The sequence below is a fragment of the Canis lupus genome, chromosome 37 (assembly GCF_048164855.1).
Source record: "Canis lupus baileyi chromosome 37, mCanLup2.hap1, whole genome shotgun sequence".
In the NCBI taxonomy this organism is placed as follows: Eukaryota; Metazoa; Chordata; class Mammalia; order Carnivora; family Canidae; genus Canis; species Canis lupus.
In genome coordinates this window covers 15,311,052-15,337,867 of record NC_132874.1, presented here as the reverse complement: position 1 = coordinate 15,337,867, position 26,816 = coordinate 15,311,052, and the positions used below count along the sequence as shown (strand labels likewise).

The 26,816-nt window shown below is 45.1% G+C and overlaps 1 protein-coding gene and 1 pseudogene across 2 annotated transcripts in view; one reads left to right on the top strand and one right to left on the bottom strand.

The window, feature by feature from the left end:
- TMEM170B (transmembrane protein 170B) overlaps positions 1 to 10,852 on the top strand; it is a 49,074-nt gene extending 38,222 nt beyond the window's left edge. Inside the window, exons 3-4 of one of the 2 annotated variants that reach the window (XM_072813983.1) lie at positions 574 to 685; positions 7,212 to 10,852. In XM_072813983.1, the coding sequence (XP_072670084.1) occupies positions 574 to 674 (101 nt within the window). In that variant the 3' untranslated portion in view covers positions 675 to 685; positions 7,212 to 10,852. Of the gene's footprint in view, positions 1 to 573; positions 686 to 4,224 lie in introns of both variants that reach the window. The other variant, XM_072813984.1, reaches the window with a different exon arrangement.
- A 10,677-nt stretch (positions 10,853 to 21,529) lies between these two features.
- Positions 21,530 to 23,780, bottom strand: LOC140626178 (transcription initiation factor TFIID subunit 13-like; annotated as a pseudogene).
- Positions 23,781 to 26,816: the final 3,036 nt, after the last annotated feature.

Here is a 26,816-nt window from a genome sequence, read left to right as displayed (position 1 = left end):
TAAAGTGTTCTATTATTATCTTGGCTGTGATTAAATCCAGCCTGGACTCATTTTGTCTGAAACTACCAATAACTTGGGCTTTTAATACTGTAAAAATTTGGCAAGTAAGGACCAATCTCTCTAAAATTTCCCAGTCTTTCTGCTTTTTGGGCCACAGAGAAACATGGGTTTCGTGTAGATGTAAATAGCATTTATTAACTGTGTTCCAAAGATCACTAATTGGAAGAGGCTCTTGAGAAAAAGAATTCCCTGGACAAATTAAATGACAAAACTTGCCTTCTCTATTCCTGACTCAGGCACAATTCACACAAGCGTATCAAGGACTTTGAAAAGCTTTGAGTTAAGAACCCTATTTGGCTTTGTTTCGTTGCCATGAATTCTCTGAAAAGTTGTCCACCGCAATAAGAGAAATCTCACTAGCTGATTTTGTGGCCTTTTGGAAAGCATTTCCAAACTTATTTTTAAATTTCTACTTGGTGTGCCCATTCCAAAGATCTCTGGCTCGGTCATGCTAAATGTGAAGTAGAGTTTTAATATCAAGGTTAACCTAAGTGTTTAATCCCCATTGCCCAGACTTGCTCCTCGCTGGCTTCCAATGGATGCTGCCCTGCTGGCTCCTCAGCCTCTGCCCAGTCCAGGTACCTTTGGCCGGAGGTGCCTTCCTGGCCCTATGATGTCATGTTTGGTGAGTGTATGCCAGGCATTTTTCTTTTCTTTTCTAAAAAGATTTTATTTATTTATTCATGGGAGACACAGAGAGAGAGAGAGAGAGAAGCCTCCATGCAGGGAGTGTGATGTGGGGCTCAATCCCGGGACTCCAGGATCACGTCCTGAGCCAAAGGCAGATGCTCAACTGCTGAGCCACCTAGGTGTCCCTCTTTTCTTTTCTTTTTAAAGATTTTATTTATTTACTTGACAGTGGGGGCGGGGAGGGAGAGCGAGGAAGAGAAAGCTTGAACATGGAGCTTGACCTGAATGTGGGGCTCGATCCTGAGATCATGACCTGAGCCAAAGGCAGACACCCAACCGACTGAGCCACCCAGGCGCCCCTTTAGGCATTTCTCTAACTAGCATACCTTACTGAGGCTTTCTGGTCCCAAGTTCCCAGGCTGGCATTTGCTATCCATGACTCAGGCTCCAGTTAGTCATATTCGGTGGGATCTTCATGTAAAATCCAAGGTTGTATCTGACAAATGTCAAGTGAGAGCTACAGGCTAAATGTCACAGCCTTTCCAGGGGCTGGGAAGGTCAGGGACAGCTCACGAGTGACATGGCATTAGGACAGGCCTTGAAGGGTGTTTCTAAAGGAAGAAGAAGTGGCCTCTGTTGAGAAGGGAAAGATGCAGGCAGATGAGCAGGAACCCAGGCTGGGGGGTTGGGATGTGCCAAGAGGGTTAGGAGTCAGAAGGGGGTGAAGTAGGAGACAGTGGAAGGTAGGCCTGGAAGGGGACTAGACACCAAATGCCAGAACCCTGCCCCGGGCACATGCACTGGAATTTTATCCTGGAGGCAGAGAGCGCCATTGAACCTTCTGGAGAAAGAAAAGCACACCTCCACCTCTTGTCTGAGACAAGAGGCAAGGAGAGTGAGGGCGCTGGTGCTCTGCCAGTCTGCTTGAGATTCTCCCTCTGCCTCTGCTTACTTTCTGTCTCTCTCTCTCTCTCTCTCAAATGAATAAATAAATCTTAAAAAAATTGATTTTAATCCCTCAACCCAGACTCTCTTTCTGGACCAAAGGCCTTGGTCTCATTCTCTCCTCATGGGGTAGCTTTTTTTATTATTATTATTATCACATGTCCATTTGGTGCCTTGTCCTTCTCCTGCATGTTCCACCTCCCACAGGTGTGACACCCACCATGACAACCTACTCTGGTGGGTTCTGTGCCTGGACTTGGTTTCTGGGGAAGAACTTGGACAGGCTCTGAGTTATAGGGGGAAATGCCAGTGGAGAAAGAGGGAAAGGTGACAGAGAGAGAGGGAGGGGAGGAGTGAGAGATGAAGAGAAAGAAGGAGAGGGAGAGGGAGAGACAGAGAAAGGGAGGGAGAGGGTGGGGGAAAGGGAGAAGGAAGGAGAGAAGGAGAGGGAGAGTGAGAGGGAGAGGAAAGAGGGAGGGAGAGGACAGGAGATGGAGGATGAGGGAGAAAGAGAGGGAGGCAGAGAGAGAGAAAAGGGGAGGGAGAGAGAGGAAGGGGAGAGATTGTTGGAGGAAAGTCTCAAAGGAGAGCAAGAAGGAGAGCAAGTAGCCTGGAGGAGGTCACACAAGGAGGGAGAGGAGAAAGCCTTGACCTGATGAGGCTTCTCTTGCAAGGACGGAACAAAGGAACATAAGACTGTGTGTGGCTGTGGGAAAGTAGGTGCCGTTGTATATCACATGATTATGAAATCACCACACACTCTCCCAGTGGAGAATGGCTCTCTCTCTCCCTCCCTCCCTCTCTCTCTCTCTCTGTAAGAAAGAAGAGCACTGGAGCAAGGGTTGGTTGTGGTGCTTCGGTTAGGGCTTCTTGCTGTTGACTCCTGCCATGGCTTTGATTGTGCATTTTCTGGGCTTATGGGGCCTGGGGTAATTTTCATAAAGAACATTGCAAGTCTACATTTCCATTCTTGGATGCCCCAGAGCCCAAATCCTGCTAAAATTTTAGAGGATGTATTTTACCTCTTTGACTTCCCTACTGATTAATTGCATTTATAATGAAATATCAGATCTTTCAAATCAACTTGATACCAGCAGGATTGTTAGAATATCTTCCTGGATTTATAAATAGGTATTTAGAGGCCTTCCAATGCTAGGCAATAAACAACCTAAACATCGTTAGATCAATAAATATAGAGCAAATAATTTGTTTTTAGTATAAATTGGTAAGAAGTTTCTCAGGAATGGTCTCTGCAGTACACAAAATGTTTTTTTTTTTTTCTGTTTTATTACAAACATTAAACTGCTTAAAACTGTGCTAAGACTTTTAGGATACATCAGAGCCATATTTTATGGGCTGGAAATTAGCAGTGTCCTATCATTTGGTCGATTTCTTGAATTTGACAACTCTACTGTGGTTATATAGGAGGGTATCAAATATTGCTCTACTCAGGGGTAAAGGGACATCTCTCTAGTAGTTTATGGAAAATACGTGAGAATGGGGGAGTCTGACTAAGTGGACTTAGCAGGATTCTTGCTGAACTTGGACAATGCAGAGACAAACACAGAAGTCCAATGTCAAGGCCTAGTTGGGAAGAGTTTAGAAGAGCATGGGCTTGAGTTTAGTCAAAGAGAATTTGTATCAAATGGCCAGTGGTAGTTATAGAGAATAATGTGAGTTGAGTTGAATGGCCAGAATGAGTTGCTACCTGCAATTAGATCCTTTTATTCTACATGCCTTTTACTACTAAGCCTGTCCTTGACCAAATATCAGTCAGGCTCCTCTAAGCCCTCTTTACGACTAGGCCTTAAAATTGGCCCCCTTCCTGTATTTAGCCTACCAGCCCAGACTTAGCAAAGAATCCTACTAGGTCATCTAGCCAAAGTCCTCTATTCTGGTTGTGTCCTCTGAGTAATATCCAGCTGCCTTCCCTCCAACCCTGCTCCTTGTGTATAAATCTTCATGTGTCCTTACTGTGTTTAGAGGTGAGCAGAGTCTCTCTCCCACTACTGCAGTAGTCTTGAAAAAAAGTCTTGTACCATTTTAACAAGTCTTGGAATAATTTTCTCCTTAACAGCACACATTAGGTCCCAGGTCTTATTTTTATGGAGATGCTAAGACTGGTCCCAGCTTGGATGGAAGTGCTTATGGATCTAACAGGGAGAGTGAGTGTGCCATGGGTGGGATGGGGGAGGGGGACAGTTGTGCAAACAGGAAAATGACAAGAGCAAAAGTAGCAGTGGTAGGAGTCAGCTGCTGTGAGAACTTTGAATGGGGACCTTCCATGTCTTGACTCAAACAAGTGATTCCACTGGTAGGGATTCCAGGTGCTTTTTGGGGGTCCTGCTCAAATCACTCCATGGGGCACACAGCTGTTGGGCCTACCCTTGACAGTCAAGTACACTGGTACCTGGAGACCCTGCCCCCAGGAAAATGCTCATTTCAATGACCCACATGCAACATCGCCCTACCTTTGATATTATGAAGGAATTTACTAAAAAAGAACTTTGGCCCTTTGGCTCTCAATGTCAAAAAGAAATGTTTCTCTCTTTCTTTAAAAACGAAATCTTTCTTTTGGTTCTTCTGAAGGTCCTGAGAAGACCAAAGGGGGTGAAGCCGAGAAGGAAGAAGGAAAAGAGAGAGCTTGGCACCAGGGCCTGGAAAATGAGTCCTTGTGTGTGGAAAATGTTTGAGCAGTTTCTCCTAGGCAGGACTTGAAGCAAAGAAATCATGCAGAAAAGCACATGGAAATTCAAACAAAATATTTTTAGCCAGTTGACCTTTTTGTAAGAGTAGTATCTCCTTTAAAAGGAAAAATTATCAAAAGAATGTTATGGTACTAATACTTGGAAGGGAGGCACGAGTGGGAATAAGCCAGAGGTAAAAATATCCAAGTTTATGGTATACGTTTGTGGGGCCTGGGTGCACAGCACCTCATCTTTCTGGACTGGATGGGCTGGGACTCTGCTCTTGGCCTCTGGTAGTACATCCCCTGCCTGTTGGAATGTGTCTCAGGACCATTTCTCCATTCTCCAAATTCCCAAAATCCCTCCCTCCCTCCCTCCTCATTTTTCTTTACTATGCTCAGGAAAAAGCAGCACCTGGGACGTGGTGAAGCTTCTGGTTAAGAACACAGACCTGAGAGTCACCATGGCCTGAATCTGAGTCTGGACTCTGCTGCTTACTATAATGGGTGACCTTGGGCAAGTTGCTTAATTTCTCTGGGCTTCTGTTTCCTTATCTGTAAGCTGGGAAGGGTAGTCGTAGCCACCTCCCTGGGTGGCTGGGATGGTTAGAGGAGAGAACAGTACGAGGGGATTCTCAGGACAAAGAGAGGAGCTCACTAGAATCCTGTTGACCCCTCACAGGGGAGAGGAGTGTAAGACAAGCCAGCTGCTGGGGACGCCCAGGCCAGCCCCCATGGGATTTTCATTCTTTCCAGTTTCATCCCACTACTCTCAGACTTTATTCTGTTCTACCTGGGTGGATTGCTCCGACAGAAGGAACTCTAAGCTAATCCCACTCCGTGTCTGCAAAATTCTCTGATAACAGATTCTTTCTCAGAATGCTCCACTGCCCCTGAAATAAAGCCAACTCCAAGTAAAATCATGATGCCTGTAGGGCTTTGCTTTGGTACTGTTTTGTTTTTGTTCCTCTCTATCTCCTCTGTCTCTAGATTTCTCATCTCTGTTTCTTCCTGCCCCCTAAAATCCCAAGTACCCAGGGTCTTGCTCTCCAGATACCTTTACACCTGTCCAGTTACTCCTTCTTCTTCTTTTTTTTTTTTTTTTTTACCAGAATGGTCTGTTCCATTGGTCGCCTTCCCCTCAGTCTCATTTCCTAGGACAGGAAAGCCACAGGTGACCAAGCCACAAGTGACCACGTGAATGGTCTTCTTTCCCATGCCTCTCTTCTCATTTTGATTTCCAAGGCACATCTCTACTAGTGAAACAGTGACACATTTCCAGTACACCCCCAGTGGTCCCCATCATTCAGGGAATTCCCTCTTCCTGATGCTTAGGCTGGCTCCAGCCATGTCGGGGTCATGACTCTCAAGAGACCCATGGCCAGATAGAGGGAGTGGGCTGCAGGGCTGAAAGCTAAGACAGGTCACAAAGCAGAGGTGGGAGCATGGGCAGGCCATCCAGTAGGCAGCGATCTGTCCCACGTGTTCTATTAGCCTGACTTTGCTGATTGGAGCAGTTCTTGGAATGGATACAGAGTCTTTTCCTTTTCTCGGAAAGTCTTGTTGAACTCATTTGGGCTGTTGGAAAGGAGTGAGCTTCCAGGGCTTGCGTGCTGTGATTTCAAGGGCTTTGTGGGGTCTAGACCTTCTGTGTATATTAACATTCTTTCCTATTTAACCAGATAGGGATCTTCAAACCTTTCTTTTTAAATCTGGCAAGACCAGCTGCACCTCTACTGCTCCTCCTACCTGACACCCCTCCCTCAACCAATGACCTTGGCTCATCCAGGGCAGGGGTGGGGGGCCCCTCAGCTTCCCTCATGTGCCTGTTTTCTTTACTTGTCCATCCCTCCTGCCTCTCCCCTCTTTTCAGGACCCATGTTTTCCTTTGCCTCTTGAAGGCTCATGCCTTACTCCTTGACCTTGACTTCGAGCCCTCCTACAAACCCCACCGACTTTATTCTATCATCTGTGTCTTCTCTTTTTTGTCTTGGGATGCTCTCCCTACAGATTATTATGAATAGTCTCGAGTCTTTGCAGTCTTCTTGAGTGGGAAAAAAACCTATGTCCCTTCCTCTTATGAGCTCCTGCACTTCTTCCTCTCCTTGCGAGTGGCAAAGGTCTTACAGGTGGCATTTCCACTCACAGCCCGCACTGGCCTGGAGCTCTCTCGGACTTCCACCCCTGCAAGCTTCCCGGATGCCAAGCCCAAAGCACTCTGGGTCATGGTCCTCCTCCTCTCTGATGCACTATAGTGTCCCCTTTTGAAGCTTTCTCTTTTCCTACTTCAATGGCACCTTCTCCATTGTGATTTTTTTTCTAACACTTGAGATAATTCTGTTTTCTTTACTGTGTTCTCTTCTCCCTTCCTGCTCCTGCTCCCCATTCCTCCTCAACGTGCGGGTTCTGTCCTGACATATATTCCATTTTCTCTACAGATACCCTTTTGTCCCTTTTGTTTTTCTTCTGACTCATATGCCAATGACATCTAAATGGGCACTTACCTCTTCTCCAAACTCTAGATGTCTCCACATCCTGGGCAGCACTTGTTCTTTATTTTTCTTTTTTCAATAGGAGCCATCCTAATGAGTATGAGGTGGTTTCACAGACAGTCTCCTTTTAAAACCCCTTCGAGTATTCTGAAGTATTCTTTTAATATCAGATTATTATTATATCCCTATTACTTAATGATAAAAACAAGGCATACCATTAACAAATTCAAAAATTCCCTTAAAAAAACCCCCTAAAACCAAAAAAAACCCTACCAGGCATTAGAGTGACTATAATGTTACTATAATATAAGGCTTTCTCCCAAGCCTTGCCCTACTCCCAAGCTTCTCTGACATCTTGTTCTTTTTTTAAAAAAATATTTTATTTATGTATTTGACAGAGAGAAAGAGAGAGAACACAAGCAGGAAGAGAGGTAGGCAGAAGGAGAGAGAGAAGCAGACTCTCCACTGAGCAGGGAGCCTGACACAGGGCTCGATCCCAGGATCCTGGAATCATGACCTGAGCTGAAGACAGGCACTTAACCATCTCAACCAAGCAGGTGCCCCTGTCTTCTTGTTCTTCACTTCCCCACTAGCCGCACCCCTGAAGATGACAATGGAGTTTGTGGGTGTGCACTAGCCTGATGGCTTATGGTATGTCCGTTCCCACTGGTTATTGCCTGTACCTTACTGGTTACTTGATATTTGAAATATCAGTCTTTGCTTGGGAGTCCTTACTCCTGGATACCTCAAACTCAGAACAGAATGAAGAGAGAAGTTCTGGTGCAGCAACCACCAGGCGGGGAAGCAGCTACCCTAAAGGATTTCTCATTTGGCTCACTACAAGAATCCCTTGAAGACTTTGCACAGAAGGCCCAGGTAATATGAAATCTTTCATCCTACTCTCCCCTCTCACTGGAAGTCACATCTTCCTCTTCTTTTTTAAAAAAATATTTTTATTTATTTATTCATGAGAGACACAGAAAGAAAGAGGCAGAGATGTAGGCAGAGGGAGAAGTAGGCTCCATGCAGGGAGTCCGATTTGGGACCCAATCCCAGGACTCCAGGGTCACGCCCTGGGCTGAAGGCAGATGCTCAACCGCTGAGCCACCCAGGTGTCCCAACATCTTCCTCTTTTTTGTGCTCCCACAGCACTTTATTTGGCTCTGTAATTACATATGATTATTAATAAATTCTGCCCTTTATTTGCATATATCTAGCCTCATCACTGGAATGGTTGGCTTTTTCACTCCCTTTAGTGATGGCCAGACAATCTTGCATGTAACAGGCAAAGATAAGTGTTGCTCAATTCAACTGCATTGGGGCTATTGCTCTGGAAGGTACTGGAGATTTCATCACTGTACCTGTTTGAACATGCATGCAGTATTGAGCTACCCCAGGGATGCCTGCGTGAGTTCCAGCAGCAATAGTCAGACAGCTAATGATGTGTTTTTTCAGAGCCAGAGATGCTGACTGGGACCCTGGATCAGGACTGTGGTTCAGAAATGACACCTAGAGTTGCTTCCTGGGGTCTCTGTGCCACCAAAGTCATTTCCTGGAACAGACTTTCTGTACCTCCTGGGGGTTGGAGATGGATGAGGAGCTTTTATGTAAGGAGAGAAAATGGTGATGGGACATCTGATTTCTCTTCTGAGATCATTCTCATCCAGCCCCATCCTCTGGGCCTCACTCAGGCTGATGCACAAGAATCCTGGTTAGAATCCAAAATCTTGAGACTGCAGTGTACGATGGCTCACCCCTAGTACTCTGTGGGTTGTTGGTGGCCAGACCTTGAATTCCTAAACTTTGGACTACCTTATCCATGAACATAAAGATAAGGAGTACTCTGGGATCCTACCCTGGAGAGCTGGGCCAGAGCACACATGAGCTAATCAAGATCGCAAAGCATGAAGTGACAAAGAAAAGGAACAGATAATCAGGAATTCACTCCGTGGATGGAGGCAGTGGCCAACAAATGACCTGTAACAAACATCGTTGTAGAACTGAATGTGTAGGACACTGTCTGGGTTTGGGCAGACTGTCTACGTGACTTTGAGGAAGCTGTCTCCAGTAGATAGTTGATGGCACATCAGGACATCGCCCAGTAGTAGGGGCCTGAGTGTGAGGTGAGATCACCACTTTCTCATAGGGTAGCTGTAGTGTGAGTCCCTGATATTAAGCTTTTCTTTCTTTCTTTCTTTCTTTCTTTCTTTCTTTCTTTCTTTCTTTCTTTCTTTCTTTCCTTCCTTCCTTCCTTCCTTCCTTCCTTCCTTCCTTCCTTCCTTCCTTCCTTCCTTCCTTCCTTCCTTCCTTCCTTCCTTCCTTCCTTCCTTCCTTCCTTCCTTCCTTCCTTCCTTCCTTCCTTCCTTCCTTCCTTGATTCAATTTATTTATTTGAGACAGCGAGAGGGAGAGGGAGCATAACAGCACGATCAGGGGGAGGGGCACAGGGAGAAGCAGGCTCCTCACTGAGCAGGGAGCCCAATGCGGGGCTCGATCCCAGGACCCTGAGATCATGAACTGAGCCGGAGGCAGGCGCTTAACCAACTGAGCCACCCAAGCACCTGAACATTAAGTTTTTGACTGCTGAGGCCTCCATCTCACAGTCATCTCGAACAAACATGTCGCCCACTGTACAACTAGATAAAGAGCCAGGCCATAAAGCTCCCCTTTTAGAAAGCCCTGAATGCCGAACATGACACATCATTCTAGTGACCCTGCTTTTCCCTTTCTGCACTTTCATTCCTGCTCTTGTTTTAACTTTGCCCATAAAAAGTGAACCTGAGAAACCCTAGGCTCTCCAATTTTGACTCCACTGAAGCAAAACCCCAGGTCTACGAGCATTCTCTCTCAATCTCTCTCTTTCTCTCTCTCTCTCCCCCTCCCCCCACAACCTCACTATGTGGTCTTGGGCATGCTGCTGTGTACCCTCCAGGACTTGTGAGTAATAAACCTTGTTTTTTCATAGTTCCTCTATGGCTGTCACAGAGGTGCATCTTGCAATCATAACAAGGACCTCGAGGACCAGCCAAGCCACCGCACTGGCTTGGGTCGGGGAGGTGTCTACAGGGGCCCAGTGAGAGCCATAGGCGGACTGAGCTGAGAGCATGGCCAGGGACAGGCGAAGGCTGACCCAGAACAGCAGCCTGCAGAGAGCTTTTGTTTGCAGCGAGAAATTTAGCTCCTGACAAAAGCAATCCCGACAGGAGGACTACAGGTAACCAGGAAAGCGAGAAACAGAGGGAAAGGGGATATAGGAAGGGAGAGAACCGGTGGCTCAGAGTCTGTGCTGTGATGGGTCGTTTGATTTTTGTCAGCGTTAGCAAATGGTTCAAAGCAGGAGAGCCCCAGCCTCTTTCCCTATTAGGCTCCCTAGATCTTGCCTTTCAAAATCTTGTCGTGTCTATTTAAAATGTTCTTTGTGAAGAATAGGAGAGCATAAAAACCTATTCTGCCTCTAAGCCTAAAGCAGGCAACTTTTATCAGCTTCTGGGAGCTTCCTTTTTGAATAATCTGTTAATCACCTTTATTTGAGGAACTTGGAATGCATAACTGCAAAGGACTCATCCGAAGCCACAGACAGGACTTGTAAATGCGTGGAGAGGACACACGCAAACCACCACCATGCACACCCCCACCTCCCCCAGGCATCCCAGGGCAGAACCTTCGAGGGTCTCCTTTGGAGCTTTCCCAACAAGAATCTACTCTTGCTCTTGGCCTGGCTGCCCGAGGGCGGGGTACAGGAGCTCTGGGAAAGGAAGAAAACCGGATTGCAACACCGCTTGTTTTGTTTCTCCTACCCCCCGCCCCCCTTTTCCCCCTTTGGAGTTTGGGCACGCGTGGGTACCATTTGTTCCCACACAAAGGGAAAAACAGATCCGTTGTAAGTTCCCGGTGTACCTGACGCTGTTACCTGATGTTGGGATGGTTTGTTTTCTGAGATGCCTACAGGGGTGCACATTCCTTTCTGGGGTGAATGCTTTGTATAGACATAAACAGCCAGCGAAGCTGCGGGGAATAAACCTGTAGCTGACTTTTCTTTCTTTGGAGCTGCATTCCTGCAGAGATAAATATACAGAAAGACAGACAGATTATAATGGAGGAAGGACGCCGTGTCAGCATGAGGGCTTCAAAGAGAACAAAAGGGTGATCGTGTGCAGAGGCCGAAAATAGAATATAAAGCTATCAGAGCTGGGGAAACGGTGGAGGCCTCTCGGGAACCACCTGCAAAAGAAATTCTGAACCTCCCAGGGAAACAAGCCCTGAGTGGACTCGAGTGAAAGCAAAACTTGAAAAATCTGTGTTGAGTAATGCCATAGGATAGAGAGGAGAGAAGCACTGCCTTCACATTTTGCTCCCAGCAAGGCACTCTGGCCTTGGGTGCAGAGCTTTTGCAGAAGCTGCCACAGTTTGATGCAGTGGAGCTGGGGCAGGTGGGGCCTGGGGCAGGTGGGGGCCTGGGGCAGGTGGGGCCTGGGGCAGGTGGGGGCCTGGGGCAGGTGGGGCCTGGGGCAGGTGGGGGCCTGGGGCAGGTGGGGCCTGGGGCAGGTGGGAGCCTAGGGCAGGTGGGGGCCTGGGGCAGGTGGGGACCTGGGGTAGGTGGGGGCCTGGGGCAGGTGGGGGCCTGGGGCAGGCTTTCGAAATGGGCCTTGTTAACCACCCAGAGACACGTCAGTAGAGCTGCCACAGAGGGCACATTTCTAAAACAGCCTACGGTAGACTGATTTTACATTAAGACCCTTTATCAAAGCAGATGCTCTCCCCCGGCCCCTTGTTGTTTGGCAAGCTTGTTGGAATCCAATGAGCCAAGTCAAGACTGTCTTTAGCTCCGACTTTGTGCAGGATCTCTGCTCCTTTGCAGATGAAGCAGCTAATGAAAACCATGTCAAAAAAAGGTTATTTCTCCTTTTAGGCTCTATTTCGATGGGTAGTTAGCCTTGGAGTCAACCAGCTCCATACCAGGGTTCAGCTTCCTCCCTCTCCCAGACACTCCCATTTAGTGTCCTTTAATTAATTCGAGTACATTTTGTTTATGAGGCCACAAGCTGGTGTAGGATCCAGTTGGCCACCTGCCCTGCGTGACAGAGACACCCACTGAACTGCCCTAGGGAAGCTCAGCTGAGTGCAGCGGGTCAGATGAGACAAATCCAGGAAAGGAAGGTGCCCTTGAAGAAGCCTCCGCCTTCTGTTTAACGTAATAATGAAGCCATCATGCCTCTTAGAGGGTCGTTGGGCTAGCTGCTAGCTTCTCCAGACAGAAGCCTTCAGCTAGACATTCCAGCACTGCACATCCTCATCAGGGTGCCAGGGCTGAGTGCCAGGATCGGTGCCCATCCCGGAAAAATGGCTTCAGTTCTAAACACCTGTCATCTAAGCTCTTCTACTTGCCATATTAAAATCTGCCCTGTTTGTTCTATACCCCGACACCTCTTATGTCTAATCTTAATTAGTGTCTGTGAGTTGGAGCCAACCATTCTGCAGAAAATATCCCTCACCCCGTACCAACCCCGCCTTCACGTAGATCCACACTGGCCAGCAGTGTTTGCTGGTGTTGGGTGAGTATCTCTATCTGACCGAAGCTGTTGAATTTTGGAAGTGAGGCAGATGCCTCCATTCACTCATTCATCCACTTATTCGTTCACACATCAATTAATTTCGAGTGTCTAGTTTGTGCCAGTCACTGGTCTGTGCCCTTGAGATACATGAACAACAAAACTTGTTGCCTTGAAAACCCACATTATAAAGGAGGCAGGTAAGTGTGGGAGACAAATGGGAAACAATAAACAATAAGTCAATTGTGTGGAACATTAGAAGTTATAGGAACAAGGGGCGCTTGGGTGGTGCAGTTGTTTAAGCGTCTGACTCTTGGTTCTTGGTTTTGGCTCAGGTCAGGATCTCAAGGTAACAGAGATAGAGCCCCGCCTTGGGCTCTGAGCTCAGTGGGGAGTCTGCTTAAGATTCTCTCTCCCTCTCTGTCCCTCCCCCCACTATATGCAGGCTCTCTCTCTTTCTTTCCCTCTCTCAAATAAATAAATAAATAAATAAATCTTTAAGAAGAAGTTACAGAGGGATGCCTGGGTGGTTCAGCAGTTGAGTGTCTGCCTTTGGCTCAGGTTGTGATCCTGGGATCAAGTTCTGCATCGGGCTGTCCACAGGGAGCTTCTCCCTCTGCCTATGTCTCAGCTTCTCTCTCTGTGTCTCTCAAGAATAAACAAATAAAATCTTAAAAAAAAAGAAGCTATAGAAATAAAATAGAAGCAAAATTGGAGCAGATTAAGTGGGATCTGGTGTGTAGTTGGACTGGGGAAAGGGAAACTAGTAAAATGTTCAACTGCAGCTTAACTGAACCATGAGAGTTGGTCTTGCCAATAAACAAGTGTTGGGACAGTGACACACATATCACTGTCTGCAGAATTTAATTTTAAATTTTGAATAGAATTGAATATTAATAGAATTTAATAGAATTTAAAATTAAATTCTGCAGATATTTATATTTATTTATAAAACAATATTCAGAATATCATTTTATAATTATGTATATATTATATGTGTGTACACAGATACAGAAAAATAATGCTATAATTTTTTTAAAAATATTTTATTTATTTATTCATGAGAGACACACACAGAGAGAGGCAGAGACACAGGCAGAGGGAGAAGCAGGCTCCATGCAGGAAGCCCGACATGGGACTTGATCCCAGGTCTCCAGGATTCAGGCCCTGGGCTGAAGGCGGCGCTAAACCGCTGAGCCACCCGAGCTGCCCAATAATGTTATAATTTAATTAAAAATGTACCCTCGGGACGCCTGGGTGGCTCAGTGGTTGAGCGTCTGCCTTTGGCTCAAGTTGTGATCCTGGAGTCCTGGGATCAAGTCCTGCATCGGGCTCCCTGTGAGGAACCTGCTTCTCCCTCTGCCTGTGTCTCTGTGTCTCTCATGAATAAATAAATAAAATCTTAAAAAAAAAATGTACCCTCAAGGAACTTTGATACCACTTTCAAGTCAGGTGGATATAGATTCCCATATATATGAGATAGTTTTTTGGCTTATTTAGGAAGAGCTTTCTAGCCTGATCAACTCAGTTGGTCAGTTTGGTGACATGAACAGCAGAAGCACCTCCCTGCCTTTTGACCCTGTCCTGCTGATCAAACTTAACGCTACTTCATACTGACCTTCGGCCCAAGACACCTTTCGGGAGCAGAGGGAACTCCAGGCAAAGGGACCAGGACTGGCACATCAACAGGAGAATAGCACTCCCCACAAGGGAGGATAGGGAGCAGGGCTATTGCCCATGCATCTCCTTCTATACTCCATTCAGCTCTGAGCCCTAAGTCAGAACCCCAGTTTCTGGTTTCTTTGAAAGTATTTGGTGCACAAATAAGCAAATTTGGGATAAGGAATGTCTAGTCATTGTTCGAGGATTTTCTGGAATTCGGAGTATTGTGATTTTTGTTGTTTAGAAAGGCTTTGGTTGCCTGTTTATCATACAGTGCAGGCTCATGAATAACTTCCTGGGGGACTGGCCCACATTCTTGGTCCTGTTGGCGTCTCTTGCCCAGCAAGGCTCACTCAGGGCGTCTTCCCAACATCCTGTCTGAGAATGACCTTCTTTTCTCCACTTACTAAGCTCCAAGTCCTTATTGAAATGACCTCCTGCACAGGAAGACCCATTGTGGCGCCTGGCAAGAGAAAACAGTTCTGGTTTCTAGGAAGTTAGATACACACACACATGCACACGTGAAGTCTCGTTCTGAAAAGACAAAATGTTTGTGTTCCTCCACGGCCCAATACGGAAAACTAGCAGACATTCCAGCCATGCACAGAACAGAGGTGAGGGCAGGTGCAGGGAACACAGCTGGAAGCCAGGGAGCACAACAAGCCTCTGTCCGCAGGCACAGCAGCCCTCGTGACCCCGCCAGGCAGCTGTGGGTGCTTGAACAAAGCCAAGGGCATGTGTGCGTGTATCTGTGGGGATACTCAAGCTTAAAAAATGACTCAGTGGAAAGCCTGCAAAGCCCTAAGAATTTCAGAGAAAAACAACCATGGAATTTATCTTAAGGTCTAGGAAGGATTTTGCTCTTGCCAGATGGGTTCTAAGGCTGTCAGGCTTTTGTCACTTTTACTGGTGAGAATGAGGGGGACTCCAAATAAAGGGGCAGGTGTGTTCTTTAACTTCATCGTAGCTCAGAGCACCTGGGTGCTGCAATTGGTTGAGCATCTGCCTCTTGATTCTGGCTCAGGTCTTGATCCCAGAGCACATTGGGCTCTGTGCTCAATGGGGAGTCTGATGGAGATTCTCTCTCTCCCTCTCCCTTTACCCTTCCTTACTCATGGTCTCTCTATTTCTCTCTCTAAAATAAATAAATAAATAAATATTTTAAAAAATAAATTCATTGTAGGCTTTAAATGAGACCTGCTTGAACATGAAAAAAGCTCTAAGGAGAATCTCTCTCTCTCTGGTACAATAATACAATTTTGGAAATAAGACCTTTGTAAAGATCATATATAGGAAACTCATAAGGACTTTGATGATCAAAGAGTTGTGCCTTGCCCTTGGTCATCTATTGGGTCATCTGCTGATCGTAATGCAGAACTGTGATTCCTATGTCAGGGTGTTCAACATGCTATGTTCCCCTCTCTGGGCTGGTGATGAGGGGCGGCATCGAGGGCAGGTGATCTGTGCAGTGGTCCAGGTCCCACTCTCAGAAGGGACCCACACCTTCTGGCTTAATACTCTGCTATCACCATCTTGAAACTTTTAATAGTGTTGTCCTTGAATTCGTGTTTTGTAAATGAAGTCCAATGGGATAGTGGAGCATGCACGTGAGCTGAGTAGTGACATGCAATGTGGATGTCCATTGGTTCTTATTGTCACTATCCATTTATACAGACCATTTGAGATGCCCCATAGGCACAGAATTCCATAGGACCCAGGACAGATCGGAGTCCAGGAAAGACTGAAAGCAAATACAAAGTTAGCACAACTATGACTAAGATGGGAGTGGGGAAGGAGGAGGAGCACAGAACTTACCCACTCCAGAAAGAAGGCAGTGGTTTTCTGAGCAACACAGATGACCACAGGACCCTGTCATGTCCTTCCTTACTACTGTTGCTTCCCTGTTTTAACCACGTACTTTGGCAGAGAATGAAGACATAGAAGGAAATGGAAAATGATAGAGCAAATGATACTTTTTTTTTTCTTTCAGTTCTTTCTTACTCACCAGTAAGAGGTATAGGCTACTGGTAGAATGTGTGTATGTCATGAAATGAAATAAAAACAGTTGAGTTAGTTTTTTTCCAAATAGCATTTCCATTGCTTTGATAAGAACAAAATTAACTACAAAGTATGAATTACATAATTCTGGAGATTCTGCAGATGAGTTACATGCTCTTATATTTGCATTTAAGACTGGAATTGTATGTGTAAAGAAGAATGCTATTAATTGTTTCCTTTTTCTTTACTGCAAGGACATTAAATAACAGTTAATAAAAAATACCATGGCAAGTTTGAGAGATTGCAGAAGAAAAGAAAAAGCTTTATATTATAGGATATTTTTAAAAATTCATTTTGTATTTTATTTTATCTATTTTATTTATTTTTCAAGAGTTTATTTATTTGAAAGAGAGAGAGAGTCAGAAAGCATGAGCAGGGTGAGAAGCGGAGAGAGAGAATCTCAAGCAGACTCCTCGCTGAGAGAGAGGCCTAATTCAAGGTTTGATCTCACAACCCTGAGATCATGACCTGAGCTGAAATCAAGAGTTGGAGATTTAACCAACTGTACCACCCAGGTGCCCCTATATTATTGTACCTTTGACAGCATTTGCCTCCTCCTTTCAAACAGTTTTCATTTTGCCCTGGGCCCCACCAAATAGGTAGTTGGTGATAAATATAAATGTCTGCATAAACACCTAACATGGTTGTTAGACTCAACCCTGATCATAGATTTGTATAGTTCAACTCTACTAGTGTTCACACCACATTTAGTTAGGATTTCATTTCAGTAATTGTCTGTGTTTGGATTCCCCAAGAAATATACCTAGGGATAAAGATTTGAGTGGAAGTAATGTATTTGGAAGATGATCCCTGAAAATGCCAAAAGGGGGAGACAGATGGAGGAGGAGAAAGAGAGAAGGAGGGAGAGAGAGAGGGAGAAGGGAGGGAGGGAGGGAGAAGGAGGGAGGCAGGGAGGGAGAAAGAGAGAGAGAAGGAAACCAATTAATGGTGTGCTATCAAACTAGTTATCAGTGTCGGGAACTGGAGGTCAATCCTGCTGGGACTCCCAGGAGATAGTGGTATCCCACAGTGACCCCAGATGAAGACTGAGGAAGCTGGGGTGTTTGTCTTTCAACTTTCCATCTTTCATTAGTGGAAGGCTATTCCTAGAAACATTAATTCTCTATCATTTCTGACATGTTCTGCTCATGGCTACCATGGCCAGAAACAGCCCTAAGGGAGAGTGTTGCAGATATGGAAAGGGTACCAATAGCATCAACTATCTGTCAAGCAATAGAATATTCTATACAGATTGGCGATACCTGTTAAAAAGGCTAGTGAGACCCCCTAGAAAAAAAAGTAATTGTGTTACAATAATAAATTTTTTCTTTGCCTGGCTGAGGCTTCAGAAAAAACACAATCATAAGAGTCCTCATAGATAAGGGTCCTAGATGATGGCATTACACTTGTTTCTGGGCAGAATGTGAGATGAAGCTTTCAGGACAGTAGAGAAATATGGGGGATCTGAATGGAAGCTGCCGAGGAGTCATGCAGCTCGCACAGATTTACTAAGGAGAGCCGACAGTCCATGAGGAGGCCTGGAAAGAGAACCTTATATTCTTGCCAAAGGCCAGCTTCAGACTTTATAATGAATGTAAGTCTTTGATGACTTTGGGCCACTGTTGGTTTCCTAATGCCCCAGCTACCTAGGGGTCAGAGATATACTGCCCAGCCCCCTGCAAAATCCCACTAGGGCCTAAATGATCCTGGCTCTATGTGTGCACAGCTCCAAGCTGCATTGGCTTTTGACCCCCCCACCCCCACCCCAGAGTTTAGTTATGTTTAATCTCATTGTATTTTAATGGTTTTATCAATTTTATTTCTTCACCTCAATGATAAGCTCATTCCTGGACAAGTTCTGTGTCTTCTTTTCTTACTCTCATGGTGCTTAGCCTCACTGGACACAAAATAGGTGAGTGATAACTGCTTCATGATCAACTGTCTTTCCCAAGGCCAGAGAGCTTCACTCAAGGCAAGCTGGGCAGTCCTGGTAGGGCCCACGGCTTCTGAACTGCAGGCCCAAATGAGATCAGGACACGTGCCACCAGGTGCCGTGAGGGGTTTCCAGGGTTCTGAGATGTTTCCTGGCATTGCAGGAATGCCAGGAGGGGAAGGGCTGCTCCCAGAAGAGTAGGGAGTGATGAGAGTCATGGGGCCAGGCGGGGGCTGCATAGGCATCATAGGAGCTGGTATCTGAGCCAGCTAGGGAGGAGGAGGTGATGGCATTTGGTGGTACATTGTGGGTAGAGAGGGAGCAGTTGATGGGGCATCATGCCAGGGTGCTCTGCTGCTCCAGTGCCAGGCCAGGTCCTCCTGAACACAAACTCCCCCTGTCCACATCACTGGTGTTCCATTGGCCACTGAGCTCATGGCTCAGGGTATATGCACTCTTCCACATGCAAGTTCTTCTTCCCGAAATTGCTTTCTTCTGAGTTCCATGTTGTCTTTGCTCTCCTTTCTTCTGATTCGGTATCCTCCCTGACTTCATGTTTCTGTTCCTTCTCACTATGTATTTTTTCACTTTCTCCATCATGTGCCTTATAATCCTCACCTGCTTCATTTTCTCCTTTGTTTTCTGCCTTTTCTGGATGCTGACCATCAGTATCTGCTTCCATTTCTTACCCCTCTTCAGCGACTCTGGCTCAGTGGGTCTCATGTCAGCCGTACAGCTGCCCTCCAGGCCAGAAGCACTAATGGGGGATTTCCAGAATGCACTGAGAATTGAGGGATTTATCTAGGGCCAGGAAATCACTTATACAGAGTCAATATAGGAAATACGTATGAATAGACAGGTATACAGTGAATCCTTCTGATTTGCTCTTTGTGAATGCAATGAGCCATTGTAAAATGTAATATTTATTAAATGGTAGTGGTTCAGCTAATGCCATTGGGAGGGGAAATCCATTTACTCTGAATCCTTGTGGGTTTAAAAGTTTGTATTATGTAAACAAAGGATGAGAGTATGTGTGCATGCACCCACCTGACCTTCATTTGAGATTTTTATTTTTATTTATTTTTTTAGGTGAGGAGGTTGAGAGAGAGAGAGAGAGAGAGAGAGAGAGAGAATCTTAAGCAGGCTCCATGCCTAGTGCAAAGCCCAAAGCATGACCCTAATCATGACCTGAGCCAAAATCAAGTCTGCCTCTTAACTGACTGAACCACACAGGAGCCCTTGAGATTTTTAAAAGATCATACCACTTTTACCATTTTATCCAGTTTTCACTGTTGTATCCTGCTGGGCCTCAGGTTTGATTTTTACCTATATATAAGCTAACAAATTAGCTTGTTGGTGTTTCCTCGATGCTGGCAGAAGCTCCAAGATTCTGGGGTCAGAGAACAAGGACTCTGTTACTCACGGCAGAGCTGACAACATATGCCACCTCTCACCAAAGAAACACAATGTGGCCCAGATGGGTGCGACTCAATGTGTTTGCATTGTAAGTGACACTAAACTTGAGGGATCCACTATAAACAGTAAGCTAACTTGTCCCTCACTCAGGGAGAGGCGTTGTCTCATTTCGCAAGGGGAAGAGCTGTGAAACATTCCTGAACAATTGCCTGGGTAAAGAGTGACAGGGCCTTGCAGTATAGGGGCCACTAAGTAAGAGGTGTGGAAGATATTAGAACACCCAGTATAAATGCCTTCCATAAGCTTAAGAAGTTAGAAAAAATTATGAGGATATTGAGGGAAAGCATGACATTTAGTTTAAAATAGAAAAGACCTGAGTCAATCACTTAAGTATGAAAATGCCATGTCTGAAATATGATTACGCTGAGTGGCATTAATAGCAAATTAGATATGGTGAAGGAAAACATTAGTGAACTTGAAGACTCAGCAGTAGATACTGTTTAAAATGGAACATGCGGAGGAAAGAAAATGGACAACATCAACAGAATATTAGTGGGCTCTGGATCAACCACTAGCAGCATCATGTAGGTGTAATTGAAGTTGTGGGAGGCTGAAAAAATTGGCTGAAAATTTCCTAAAATTATAGAAAACTATAATCTCACAGATCCAAGAAACTGAACAAAAATCAAGCAGAAGAAACGTTTAAAAAAAAAAGATTTGAAGGCACATCATAATCCAATTCAACTGGGTAAGAATGGTGGTGAGGATGAAGCCCATGACAGGTTTTTAAATTAATGTTAAAATTTAAAAAAAATCATGGTTAGGAGAAAATCTCCCAAAGGAAAAACATACAGATGATATACAGAGGGACAAAGATAAGAATTTTAGAAGACTTCTCTTTGGAAAAAATGTGAGTTAGAAGACAGTGGAGCCACATATTAAAGTACTGAAAGAACCAAAAAGCAAAAAGCAATTATCCACCTGGAATTCTCTACCAGCAAAAATAACTTTCAAAAACAAAGGTAAAATAGAGACTCTGTCAGACATACGGAAATTGAAATAATTCATCACTTGTTGACCTGGCCTGCAAGACATGTTAAAGGAAATCCTGGAGGCAGAAGGAAAATGCTACTTGATAAAAAGCTGGGTCTACACAAGGGAATGAAGGACGTCAGGAATGGTCTCATCCATGACATCAGTCATTTCACCCATGACATCAGTTCCTTCCAATAGCTCTTTTCCAGATTTCAGTCTCCACATGGAGCAGAAATGCCCTGGAAAGCATTTGGTTCTCAGCACTGCGATGTGAACAAGAAATATGTTTTATCTGTGCTGAAGGATCAAAAGCAAAAAGATAGGAGAGGAAGTGTTAGAACTTGGAGGGGAGAGTGGCTGAGGAAGAGAGATCCCAGAGGAGAATAGCCCTTCTCTGTGGCCAGAGACAGAAGATTAAAGCTCCTGTGTGTTTGCTTCTGTAGGATGCTGGTAGTCTATTCCCTTATTGAGATTATAAATAATAGAAGGAGGTGGTGGTGAATCAGAAGAATTTAGCAACATACAGAGTTTACAGTCAACTTAAAAGTCTGACTTGATATATTTGGGGGTAGCAGGAGAAATAGTTGGACTTTGGCGGTATTGGGAAGTGGAGATAGGAATAAATCTCAGTCCCTGTAGTTGAAATTTGCATAAACTTTACCCTGACTGCCATTCCTGACACAGCTTTACCTTCCTGGGAGTAAATACAAGCAAATTTCTCTCTCCCACCATTGTTAGGTGGTTATTGAACACCCGAAGACACAGGATTCTGGCGAAGGATTCTGTTCTCAAGGATGCACTTACAAAGATGGAATATTCCCCTCCCATCTCTTTCCTCTGCATTCTACTTATATCTTTTCTTTTTTTAAATTTTTTTTAAACTTTTTAAAATTTTTTTTTAATTAATTAATTTATTTATGATAGTCACAGAGAGAGAGAGAGAGAGAGAGAGAGGCAGAGACACAGGCAGAGGGAGAAGCAGACTCCATGCACCGGGAGCCCGATGTGGGATTCGATCCCGGGTCTCCAGGATCGCGCCCTGGGCCAAAGGCAGGCGCTAAACCGCTGAGCCACCCAGGGGTCCCTATCTTTTCTGATATTATCAGTCTCTCTTCATATCCACAGACATGGGAATAAATTCCAACATCAAGCCACAAATGATGGATTTTACAGAAATGTTGCAGGCCATTGTTTCAGAAGCAGGGAGTGGTTCAGGGAACATTTTGTGGATCAGAGAGGTTTTGAGTTGGAAAGAAATGGGATTTTGACGAACAGAGACAGAGCATAGGCACCTGTCTGGGAAGATAAAGTGTTGATTGGTAGCTCTGTTGGGCTTGAGGAGTGGATGGCTGCTTACATTAAGCTGGTTGTTTTGTTCCCCAAATAGGTCTAATCCAAAAGGGATGGAAGACAATAGATAGACATCTATTTCTAAGTTTCCCGCATAGTTAAGGTGGAGAAGGGAGTGTGGCTGGCATCTCCAAGATCTAGTCAAGAGAGAAGGGCAGATGGATCAGCACATTTATCTCAGGGGTAGGAGAGGAGCCACGAGGCAATTGCTGGGGAGTCCAGGAGGTCAAGAGTGTTGAAGGTTGAAAGGTGAGCTGTGTCCAATGATGTGGAACAGAACCTGAGAACAAGCCACCAGTTTGGGTGGGTGAAAGGGGGATTGAGAAGGAAGTTCCAGAAGAAAACCAAATTTCAGACGGCTGGGGAGGGGACTGGGTGATGAGGGGGCAGAGGCAGGGTTACATTAGCCCAGATGAAGATTTTGGACAAATTAGAGAAAGTACTCATCTGGGGAGACCAATTAGAAAAATGTGCCTTTTTTTTTTTTTTTTGCATCAAAAAAAAAGACATCCCAGTCTTAGGAAGATGCAGTCCTGTGCACCCCCTGCCCTGGCAAGTGGATTCAGGCCTGGATTCAGCTGTCATTCACCCCTGTCCCAAGTGTCTTTAAGCAGAGCACAACCTACAGAGTGGGTACGTGGTGGTTCTGAGCAGAGATACACAGTATAAAGTGCTCATTAGAGAATATGGATGGTGCAGGGAATGATAAAGTAGTAAAATCACTCAAGGGGGCTGAAGGGGTCACAGAAAGGTGTTTGAAAAGAAATCTGTACATCTTTCTAGGCAGAAACTATGCCCCCGCCTCTTTCCCTATCCCCTCTCTTTGTCCATTATGTCTACACCTGTGGATTTCAGAACTGTTTAGGAGGAGGTACATGTGTGAGGTTAATCCCGTTGTTATGGACTGAATTATGGCCACCCCAAATCGATACATTGAAGTCCTAACCCTAGGACCTCAAAATGTGACTATTTGGAGTTTAAAACAGTAATTAAATTAAAACAAGGTCGTTAGTATGGACACCAATCAATGTGATTTGTGTTTTTTTTTTCCAGTTCACTCTTTTAATAATTTCTTAGACTTCTGTAGTCTAAAAACTTTAGAATACACGAAACATCTTAGCAATCATAATCAATGGTGCCCTTTAGATTTCAGATATTAAACAACTATTGTATAGCCTACAAAGGCACAAATACACTCAACACGTAAATACTACTTCATCATTTAGAGTCAAAGTCAGAAGGAACTGCATGGTTTGCAAGGTATTTCAACTTACATGTGGTCATTAAAACCCAACAAGTAAATCAAGTATAGTCATATAAGGGCAGGCAATTCAAGGCTCAAATTTCACTCTAAAATTGAAGACCTGAAAATAAAAGCAGCTGAAAACTTTGTGTTTCTCCATCTTGCATATACATGGATAGATACTGAGACCTTACTGTGGAAAATATACAGTTATTATACATGGTTTCCCCAGAAAATAATGAAGCTTCAGAAAATACAGAAAGTGTCAAGATCCATAATTTGCTTCATCAAAAGCTTTTCTAGCTCGTTTCAATTCTTCATTCATAGTAAGCAAGTCTTTAACCCTAGCAAACTTCCTTGGGTCCTTTCAAATCAAGAAGACGACCTTGTCTTCCAATTGACATTGCCTTGTGAGTCATTTCAGTGATGAACTCTATGACAAGGTCTTCAAGAATATCCACTGACTCAGGATTCTGGCCATCCCCAAACCCCATACATCATACATCGCACTCTCTGTCTTGTCCAATGCTTTAGTCCGAAGGCCCAACTTAATTCCTACCATCAGCACCTGTTCCAGGATCCATCATAACCTTAGACTTGTAGTCAAGGAGTTCTGATTCTTTAGAAAAAAGTTTCTTCCTTTTACCCTGTCCACCTTCTGCACCTCCTCCACTTTCTTCATTTTCTTCCTCAAAAGTAGGGTCTTCCTCCTCGTCGGCCATGCCACCGGCCAGCCTATGGAGCCTGATTTGTGTTTTTAAAGAAGAGGAGATTAGGACAGAGACAACTCAGACTGGGCTCATTGAATGTGGGAGATACAGCAAGACAGACATCTCCACTCCAGGAGAGGGGTCTCAGGAGAAACCAAACCTGAGGGAGACTCCCAGCCTCTGGAACTATGAGGGAATACTTTTCTGCTGCGTAAGCCTCCCCAGTGTGTGGTTCTTTTTTTCTGGCAGCCCTAGCCAATGAACATACACAGTTAGAAAGAAATCTCATAAGGCAGCTGTGACCAGTTCCTTACTGAGTGGACCCCAGGAGAAATGTGGAAAGATCAGAGCTTGAGGGCATGGAAAGGCAGCAAGTCTGTAAACCCAGCTCAACGTTGGAGGAATTTTGAAGGTCAACACTGCCACTACGTAGATTTGTGACCTTGGGTGTGTTACTCTCTTGGCACCTATATTTCTGAAAGTGTACAATGAGCTTTGCAATAGTGCATGTGTTACGAAGATGCCTTCGGGATTAAATGAGAGAACACCTGCAAAGCACTTCTCTTAGCACATAGTAAGCTCTCTCAGCGTGCCAGCTTATCCTCTTGTTTTCCCGCAGTCAAAGCTGCTCCAGGGCCAGCATCGTGACCTCCTCTGCTTTCTAAAGGAAGCATTTATTAAGTGTCCCTTGTATGTCAGCCTTTTACTTTAAGGAACTGAGCTGTGGGGAACCTGGAGTCCGGTTAGGGAAGGCCAGGTACACAAGGGAAATGCTGAGGAAGAACACAAGGTTGCATAGGGCCAGGCACTCTGTCCTACGCTTGGATTAATGTCTATTTCATTTTAATTCTCCACAAAGTTATGAGCTAGAAGTCTTTTTGCCTCTTCTTCTTTAGAGATGTGAAAATTGATGGCCAGAGTGGTAGGATTTGTCCAAAGCTCACTGCAAATGAGCAAGAATCAAACCCAAGTGTGTGGGCGTCAAGCCCATCTATGTGATCACTGTTAGAATGACACCCCCCCAATGACCTTCTTAATAACCTTGGGAAGCAGGGCAGACCTAGCGCTAAAACCATCTTATGTGTTAGGAAAATATCACCCAGGAAATACTGGATCCTTCATGTACACACTCAATGTAAGAAGTTAAGTCAGTTCTTAAACCCAGTGAGGTTTCTGGGCTATGAATCTTATGATTAGATACTGTTTAGATATTCAAATTCTCAGGGATGGTGTCCATGCACCGTGGGTGGACTTGACTTTGAAGGGGGTTGTGGAATGCCACGTTTCCTCTGTGACATGGGGTTTCAGTGTCAGCCATGGTCTGATGGCCATAGACCCAGCATGGGTTTAGGGTCAAAAGGCAGAATTATGGCTCTGGCTATGCCACAGACTGGTTGGATGACCTTGGGCACTTAATTCCTCTTGGACATGGGCTTCTTCTCTGCAAATAGAAGATACTGTGCTTAATGATTTCCAAAATTTGTTAAAAATCTTATTCTGTGATCCAGAATCATTGAATGGCCCCGAGAGACTGGTAAGAAGCCCACAGGCATATGGGGGCAGAGAGTTGCTCCCGGTCCTCCCATCAAGAAAGGAAAGCTCCGCCATGGGCAATGCCTTCTTGTGGAGGAAGGTGCCGAGATGCCATGGCAGAGATGACATCAGGGACCAAGTCCTTATTAATGTCATGATTACAGTAAGAAGTCTGCTGGGGGACTTAAAGGAATCTGATTTGTACTCCAAGTACTCACAAGTAGAAATCCTTCATGCACTCTCTCTCTTTTTTTAAGATTTTATTTATTATTCATGAAAGACATAGAGAGAGAGAGAGAGAGATAGGCAGAGACACAGGCAGAGAGAGAAGCAGGCTTCATGCAAGGAGCCTGACGCGGGACTCGATCCCTGGTCTCCAGGACCAGGCTCTGGGCTGAAGGCACTGCTAACCTCTGAGCCACCCGGGCTGCCCCTTCATGCGCTCTCTGGCCACAGAACAGAGAGTCCTAGAACAAAGTCTGTTTTGATCTTTTGTCTTGGTTAGGGGTGATACCAAGTCTCCAGCATAAACTATGATGCTTGTATTGTTTGCATGCCAGCAATAAAAGAGGAAAACATAACCAAGCAGTTTGGTTAGTTTTGGCATGCACAATTCAGGGTGGGAAATTCCCTCAGATTTTGGCCGATCACTTAGTATTTAATTTTTTAAGTAAGTGTGTCAGTTTCAAAATACCAGAGGTTCTTGTTGAAGGGCAATCACAAAGAACTGGACATCCTGGTGTTTGGAGCAAACATTCCAGCTCGTTGGCATCACAGCACTTACTGTAATATTAGCGATAAGAGCAGTGACTACACGGCAGTGTAGGTCCCTGGGGACCTCCCCGGGGAAGCCTTTCCATTTATGGTGAAAAGCAGTAAAGAAGTGGGGAGCTGATGTGCTTGGAGTAGCACCTCCTAGGTGTTCCAATGTCGAGATCAGTGAGTCTAAAGGAACTGGCCTCAGCTTCAGGGGCCCTGAGACCTTGACTATCAGTTGTCCAACCTGGTTTTGGAATCCACTGTATGATCTTGGGCCGACCTTGGTCCTGGCTTTGGGAAGTGTATGACTTCCTGGTTTGAGGTCCACCTACTTTGGGGACCTTGTATGTTCTGATTCCTAAGTTAGAACATATGACTCGAGGGACACCTGGGTGGCTCAGCGGTTGGGTGTCTGCCTTTGGCTCAGGGCGTGATCCTGGAGTCGGGATCAAGTCTCACATCAGGCTCCTTGCTGGAGGCCTGCTTCTCCCTTTGTCTGTGTCCCTGCCTCTGTGTGTGTGTGTGTGTGTGTCTATCATGAATAATAAATAAAATCCTTTAAAAAAAAAAAGAACATATGACTCAATACCTTGCCTGACAGTGGTCTGGGCTCTTGCAACGCTTAGTTGGTTCTCGGACCAGCAGCATCAGCATCCCCGGGGGAGCTGGCTAGAAATGCAGAATCTCAGCCCCACCCTGGATGTACCAAATCAGAACCTGCCTTTCATCATGATCCTGGGGTGATTCGTTTGCACA